The sequence below is a fragment of the Indicator indicator genome, chromosome 18, assembly GCF_027791375.1.
Source record: "Indicator indicator isolate 239-I01 chromosome 18, UM_Iind_1.1, whole genome shotgun sequence".
NCBI classification, from domain to species: domain Eukaryota; kingdom Metazoa; phylum Chordata; class Aves; order Piciformes; family Indicatoridae; genus Indicator; species Indicator indicator.
In genome coordinates, this window is record NC_072027.1 from 6779299 (window position 1) to 6787097 (window position 7799).

General features: G+C 46.9%; 1 protein-coding gene across 1 annotated transcript; it reads left to right on the top strand.

The window, feature by feature from the left end:
* Positions 1-1569: 1569 nt before the first annotated feature.
* On the top strand, positions 1570-6774 carry LOC128973179 (pancreatic secretory trypsin inhibitor-like). Its single transcript, XM_054389404.1, has 4 exons — positions 1570-1624; positions 3293-3333; positions 3929-4041; positions 6693-6774. Exons 1-4 carry the CDS (start codon positions 1570-1572, stop codon positions 6772-6774), a joined length of 291 nt encoding a protein of 96 aa, XP_054245379.1.
* Positions 6775-7799: the final 1025 nt, after the last annotated feature.

The following is a 7799-nucleotide window of genomic DNA, read 5'->3' on the forward strand; positions in this document are numbered from 1 at the left end:
AAGGGTAATCAGAGAAACTCACTTCAGCACTGCTCTATTTACATGTGTTACAGACTGAAGAGGAAAAACCTTTTCCCCAGCTGCCCCAGTGTATAATCATCAATGCTATTGCTAAGTCCCTTTCCAGCTTTGGGAAGTGACACCCAAAGCACCCATTAGTATCTCTTGGCTTTATTCACACTGCAGGGGTGCTGGAGGAGTAACAAAGGACAGTGTTGGATCAAGATGAACCTCTTTCCACTATAAAACATGGCCATCTCTCCCTCCCTTGCTCCTCAGAGGGTGACAACACTACAAAAATCTTTGTCCCAGGTATGCTAAAGGACTTTGCTCACAGAAGTCCACTAACACTCATCCCAGCTCTTCACAGCTGCTGAGCAGGTCATACTCAAAGACCCAAAGCCAGCTTTACCCCCTGAGTTAATAAAATAACAGATACCATTGAGAGCCCCAGGGAGAGCAGAGGGAAACCCAGACAAGAGCAGAGAAAATCTCCATCACTACCAAAGCAAACTCAGAAGGGATATTTATGGCAGGGAAAAGGATCCTCCAGAGCCACATTTGGACTGGGGTCTCTTTTGGACAGTGGAGCAGCTGCTGATAGAGCTGAGATTTCTGTCTCACAAACAGCTCCTTGAATTGCTCTTGGCATTGACTTTGTCCTGTTCAGCTAATTAAAAATCTGTCTTTGAGTCATAAGCCCCCATTAGTAATAATTTGCTTTGCACTTCTCCAGTGATTTATGGCTGAGATATCAAAGTGCTTTAGAAACATTAATTAATCCTTCTAATACCCAGGGGACTGATCCATTCTCTGCAATGCACCATTGGTGGAGTAAATGCTGGAAATCCCCAGGGTTTACTCCAATCTGCAGGCAAGGAGAGGGGAAGGGAGCAGCATCCGACCCAATGAGCTCATTTCGGCTGCCTGCCTGCAGTCACAGAGATGTGCAAGCAAAATAACAGCACTGAAGGTGCAGCCACAAGCAAGCTCAAGGCATGGCCAAGCTCTCTGCTTCCCAGCAGCAGTTCTTGCTGCTGTCCCTATCTGTCTGAGAGGAAAGGGGAGTTGCAACACCCCAGCTCTGCTCTGTGGATCATACCAGGGAAGGGGTGTGTGGACAAAAGCCATCTTTACACAGAGCCCTGCAGGTGGTGGTTAATCAGCCTCCCTGCTCGTGCTAACACAGGTCTTTGTCTTGCTATCCTGACCATTTCTCCTGTCTGCTTCTTGCACAAAGTCACTTTTTCCCAGCTTGCAGTGCAGACCCCAGGCTGTCTCCCACACCCAAGATGCAGTCCTTGCCAGTGATAAGGATCATTACCTCCATTGGCTTTGGAGATGCTTTCATCCTTGCACGCACCAATGAGCCGTTTGCCACCTGGTGTTGTCCACGAGCTTTGAATGTTGTCATCACAGGTTTGCGGGGTGGAGCTGGCCATGCAGGGTGGTGCCACAGATGGTGAAAGGTATAAGGTCCCAACCTCGACTGCCGGAAGTGGAATCTCTGAGAGCCTGAGAAGTGTCCCATTTCTCCCTTGCTTTCCACTGTAAAGCATCACTTTGACCATGAAGGCAACTGGTGTTTTGCTGCTCCTCTCCCTGGCACTCTGCTGCTACCAAGGTGAGTGCAACATTTTGCTTAGGAGCCATTTCCACTTCTTGCTAAAGCTCCCAGGTTTGTTACATGAGAAGGTAAGCCTGGGAACAGGCCAGCTGGGGCTGGGACCTTGCTGTATCCCTGGGAAAGGAATACCAGAGAATGCTGCAAGAGTCAACATGCATTACAGCAGTGGTCTGCAAGCAAACCTAAAGCAAAGGCTTTAAAAGGGTGCCTGGCACCTGCTCCAAAACCAAGCAGAACTGTTCTCCTTTCAGGAGATTCTAGGATTCGGCCTGGAGCTGGTGATTTCTAGGACAATGCAATTCTTTTAGAATTGCACAAGAGGAAATGGCCTCGAGCTGTGCCAGGGAAGATTTGGGTTGGATATTAGGAAAAAAATTCTTCACCAAAAGGGTGGTCAAGCCCTGAAACAGGCTGCCCATTGCATTGGTTGGGTCACCACCACGGAGACGTTGTGCTTGGTGACATGGCTTAGTGGTGGACTTGGCAGTGCCAGGTTAACAGTTTGTATTGATGATCTTAAAGGTCTTTTCCAAACTAAATGATTCTATGACTCTATTCTGGTTTTAAAAAAGCAAACCCAAGAAGACAAGGAACGCATCTACACAAGGGAAAATGCAGTTTTTCTTACCGAAGTCAATGTTTAAGCCAACTGTGTTTTCAAAATCCCATATGGTGCAAAAGGATGAGAACATGGGCTGTTGCTGCTCTTCAGGTCCTGCACACCAGGAATTTCTGCATTAGTGGGTTCAGTCAGAACAGTAGTCCTTTAAGATCATTTTTACTGTGCAGCATTGCCATTGCAGAGCTGCCTGAGCACAAAACCTGGACTCATTTCAGATGAACCCAGCTCCTGGGTCTGGACCAGTGTTAGTCCAAAGTAAAATCCTTGAAACATTAAACAGTTTGTCTATCAGGTCCTCAGCACCATTACTGGTTCACTCTACAAACCCACTGCTATTGGACCACACTGGGTGTTAATATGGATGCAGTCTAATTCTTTCATGTGGATGATTTCTGAATTTGTAAGAAAGCCAAGGTCTTGCTTCTCAGTCCTGCCTTTTATCAAATAAATTCAGGCTGTTTTTCAGAACACACTCACTGTATGTTCCACCTATGTGATCCCAGCTGTCAGCTCAGGGTCAGCTTCTCCATGGAGATGCCCACCAAATTACAGCTTGCTCCCAACAGTGAGACCTCAAGTCCAACCATTTCTCCTTCTAATAGAAATCTTTAGTGACCTGTCTTTTGCCCTGCTTCCTTTTGGTACAAACACAATGGCATCAGGAAAAAAAAAAAAAAAATCACTCTGGATTTTCTCCAGCATTTGTCCAGCATCAGCAGGGTGATCCAGCACCATAAATGTGTGATAAGAGATAGCAAAAGCTACCTTTGCTCCCTAGCAGGCAGTAGCAAAAGTCACTAGAAGTGCGTCTAGCCTTGACAGGACCTTGCACCATCACAGTGTATCTGCCAGTGGAAAGAGGCAGATGCAGTGAGGAGGGACCCAGCTACAAAATGAGGGACATCCAAGGAAGGAAATCATTTGCCAAGACAAAGGTGCTTGAGCAGGGATGTAAAGTCCTCAGCCTAAAGCATCCTCCTTGAAACCAGCCTGAGTGATGAGTGCTAAAGCGTCTTCTCTCTCTCTCTTCACTCTTTCTGTAGGAAACACTGAGATGGATGGAGGTGCTGGCAAAGGAACAGAGGTGAGTGCTCCTGTGTAGCACAAGGGTGTGCCCAGATTTAGAGAGACAGAACCATCCCGTACACTGGGTGTGTGACACAGTGTGATACAGTGATGTACAGTGAGTTGTTGGGTTGGCAGTCCAAAGGTGCCATGCCTGGGAACATCCTTCACCTGCTGTGCCACTGCAAAATCCCAGAGATGGTACTGGTTTCCTATTGCATATTCCCACACTCAGAGGAGAAAAGCTGCTAATAAAGATGAATATTGCTGTTACCTGCAAAGGAGTTCAGAGCTCCCCTTGTTCTCTGTCTTGCAAGTGAGAGGGCAGGCATCATTGTGGCATAGAAATAAAACCTGTAACAAATGTGATCAGGCACTGCCCATGGACCATTACTTACTCAATACTGTTATTCTTCAGGATGGAGTTTAGCTGGCCAAGGGGGTACAGGGTAACAGATGATCCCAGTGTTTCTGAGAACTCACAGCAGAGCTCTGATCAAGCTGGGGTGGGTTACCAAGATACACAAAATATAGACCTCCCTGAGAAGGAAAAGTTCCTTTGGCAAACTGAAAGCACGTGTAATATTTTCAACGTTACCCTTTTGTGCCTACAGGCAGCTTGTGGCAATTATGACCTCAGAAGAGGTTGTACAAAGATCTTTGACCCCATCTGCGGCACAGACAACCTCCTATACGGCAATGAGTGCCTGCTGTGCTTTCAGAACCTGTGAGTATCTGGACCTTCTGCAAGTCTAACCATCACGCAGACAAGGGCTACTACATATGTCTGGGATTTCCTAGAAAGCAAAGCTGACTGCATGCAGCTGGGTGGAGCGTGGGCAGCGAGCCCGGCACATCTGGCATGAATTTGGCCTCCCGCACAGATGCTGCAGTGGCTGCTCAGAGCATGTGGCCTCCGTCTGCACGATGGGCCCGTGGTGGTGCGGCTCGGAGCACACGAGCTGCCCACCAGCAGGGACCAGGCGGCCAAAGTCTCCCTGCAGCTGCCAAGCTGCAGCAATTGCTCAGTCTGCGCTGGCAGGTGGCCAGGAACTCAGACAAATGGCAAAGTCCTCGAAGTCTGCCCAGATATAGCATGCAGGCAGAAAAAATATTTTTCCAGGTGACCTCAGCTGTGCGGTAGCTGAGGAAAAACTGTTTTTTCACCCCAGCAATTTATAACTGAGCTCTGCCTTCTCTGCATATGAAAGGATAACAATTTGCTCCGGGTATTTTTAAGAATGAGCCTTACATTTAATCTATGCTGGTGCCAGATTGCACTGCCTTAGCAGAAGGCCAGGTCCAAATGCTAGCGATGTCCCTGGCAAGACTTGATTCATTTCATCTGGCTTGGCCCTAGGTAATTTTGAGTATATTTATACATTGGAAGCACTCTGTGTCAGACAAGCAAAGGAATTACTTCCAACTCAATGCTATTAGGCAGTTAAAAAAATCTCTCTTGGGAAGATTGAGTCTCATCTGTAGCCAGATGCCCCTCTCTGTGGGGCCCAGGAAGCTTCACCCTTCACTTACCTTCTGGAGGCAGGGATTTTTGGTGATCAGTCTCCCATGCCCATCTGCCATCGGGAGAGACATCTCTAACAGAAGCTCAAATTCCAGCTTTTCTATCCCTGAATGAATAGGCCTGCAGAGCCTAACTCTGCTTTTAGGAGCATTACATCCCAGCTAACTCTGTAGTAATAAGGAACAGAGTCCAGATCACCTGGAGAAGGAGCCTGGATAACTGTTGTTGGTCTGGTCGTTCCTTCTTTCATTCATTAACCCAGGCTGCTATCCCATACTTTGCTTGTGGCCTGCTCAGATGCTGGGTTTACATTTTGAGGCTGAAGACGACGCAGTCAGGCAGAGACATGCTGAGTGGGATCTCCTGAACGAGGGCACCGCAGTTAATGACCCTGCTCAGCATGGCAGGGAGGTAATGACCATGCTGGAAGCCAGCAGCCCAGCACCAGCTGTCGGCTGTATTGTGCAACAGATGGGGGTGGGAGGTTCCACAGACACAACATCATTAGGGCTTTGGCCATGAACCAAGAGCGGGGTAAGGAGAGCGAGGAAGGCTTCAAAGCTACATGGGAGAAAACGCATTGAGGATGCTACATCCCCCATGAAGAACATGGTTTCAGGGGGGACAGAAATCCTCTGTGGTCACAAAAGGGAAAGTTTAGGGTAAAATAAATAAAAAGATTGACCTGATAGCTCATCCAGAGCTGGCCAGGAGTCAGAGGAAGGAAGGGATGGACAAGAAGTTGGTGCTGGCACCCACCTTGAGTTGAAAGGCACTGCATCCCTGGGCTTCTTCAAACTCCTGTCTGTCCAAGCTTTCAGCAGCTGCAATTGGAAATATGCTGCTCCCACAGGGCAAAGCCCTGAGTCTTGCAGCTTCCTTGTCATGGTCCCAAGCAAAGAAGTTTTCAGGTTAGGAATGACAGACATTTGGTCTCCTGGTCAGGACAATAAGGGTCAGGCACTAGGACTTTTGAAGCTGTTTGGTGCCAAATGTCTCAAGGAAGAGATAAATGGAGTGTCCTCATGTATAAAGCTTTGGTCCATAGGGAAAAATCAGGTAGCTGAGAGGCAGGATGAAGTGACATTTGCAGTTTTTTGTGTACAACCACCCCAACAAGAGCTGGAGGCCTGAAAGGTGTCTGGGAATAACTACTGTGAGAACATCTGGTGGGTCCCTGCAGCAGCAGCGTCTCACTTGTTGCCTTTGGTCACTTCCATGTGACCAGCATGAAAAATGCTTTTTGCAAAAGGCAAAACAGCTTGAAAATTATTTACTGTTTTTTGTCTATGCACCTGAGAAATGGGTTTGTCTTTCCAAAGAGAAGAACATCACTATTCAGTGTGAAAATGCAACAATTCAGAGTAATTACGTCCACTACTGGGCAGAAAATAATAAAAATAATTTTGTATGAATGCCTTTTTAGTATTTTCCTTGATGCAGAAGCAATCAGGAGTGAGGGCTGAGAGCAGGCCCAAGTCCAAGTAAGACACAATGGCAGGCATTTTTCTGTTAAAAAAAAACAACAAACAAACAAAACACCAATGTCATAACCTTTATTGTCTGCCAGACAGGTATTAGAGGTGTCTTAGTGCTGTCCTACAGCACAGAAATGAATTATTCTGCCAGGAGGTGTCAGGAAGCACCAGCTCTTGAGCTTATTGGAATTAATTATCACATGTCCATGGTAACCCTTAACTCCCTGTCAAGAATATGTGGTCTTACTTTCTGTGAATAACACTTAAACCATGATTTCAGCAGTATTTTCTGCTCTTTGTTTGTCCTCTGAGCCAGGCACTTCCACATAGCAGGGACCCAAAGTCATCCTCTAGCATTTTTAACATCTCTTCCAGGCAAAGAAACACCAATGTGCGCATAAAGAACAGGGGAATGTGCCAAAAGCCCTCTCCACGCTCCGACTCCACTCAGAACTAGAAGGTGCAACACTTCCAGAGACGAGAGCAAAAGCTGTCCCTTTCCTATGCAAACTACCAATAAAATGAAAGCATCTCCATGTCTTGCACTGGGATTTTTAAGACACAGCAGACACCTTTCCCTGACATTTAAAATACCTTTCTGAAAAATATGGTTTGCTTTGGTAATGTCCATATAGAGCTGTGAGCAAGTTACTGATGGAACCCCAGGGATGAGGCTACAATCATAAAATGGATTGAGTTGGAAAAGACCTTTAAAGGTCATCTAGTCCAAATCCCCTTGCAGCAAGCAGGGACATCTTCAGCTAGATCAGATTGCTCAAAGCCATGTCCAACCAGACCAGGAATTATTCCAGGAATTGGGCATCCACCAACTCTCTGGGCAAACCGGGCCAGCTTTCCACCACCCACAGCATAAAAAAACGTCACCCCTCTTTGAGTTTAAAACCACCACCCCTTGTTCCTCTTGCAACAAGCCTTGCAAAAAAGATTATCCTCATCTTTCTTATAGGCCCCCTTTAAGGACTGAGAGGTCACAGTAAGGTCTCCCCTGAGCCTTCTCTTCCCCAGGCTGAACAAACCCAACTCTGTCACAGCCTTTCCTCATAGAAGAGGTGTTCTGATCATTTTTGTGGCCTCCTCTGGACCTGCTCAAACAGGTCCATCTCTTTCTTGTGCTGAGGACTCCAGAGCTCGATATAGTCCAGACGTGCTCCTGAGGACTCCAGAGCTGGGTTCCAGGTAGAGTGTCACTAGAGTAGGGGACATATTGAAGGAGACAGTCAGGCTCTGGAATAACAAGGAGGCCCTTTTTTTGCATTAAATAAATAAATAAAATATGCTTGTTCTGCTTTCCTAAACCTCCAGCATCCAAGCAATAGGAGATCTTTGTATTCGCATGACCTGCAATTACATTTGTCAAGTAGAGGGCATTAAAACCCTTACCCAGAGCCCTTGCCAGGAGTAAGAGTCCAATAAGCTATCTCCACCCTGACTCATCCCCAGCTTTGTCCTTATGCCAGTGCC

Coding starts and splice junctions, on each gene's coding strand:
- LOC128973179 (XM_054389404.1), top strand. CDS start 1,570: ATGAAGGCAACTGGTGTTTTGCTGCTCCTCTCCCTGGCACTCTGCTGC. Junction 1,625..3,292: donor GGCACTCTGCTGCTACCAAG/GTGAGTGCAACA, acceptor CTCTTTCTGTAG/GAAACACTGAGATGGATGGA. Junction 4,042..6,692: donor CTGCTGTGCTTTCAGAACCT/GTGAGTATCTGG, acceptor CATCTCTTCCAG/GCAAAGAAACACCAATGTGC.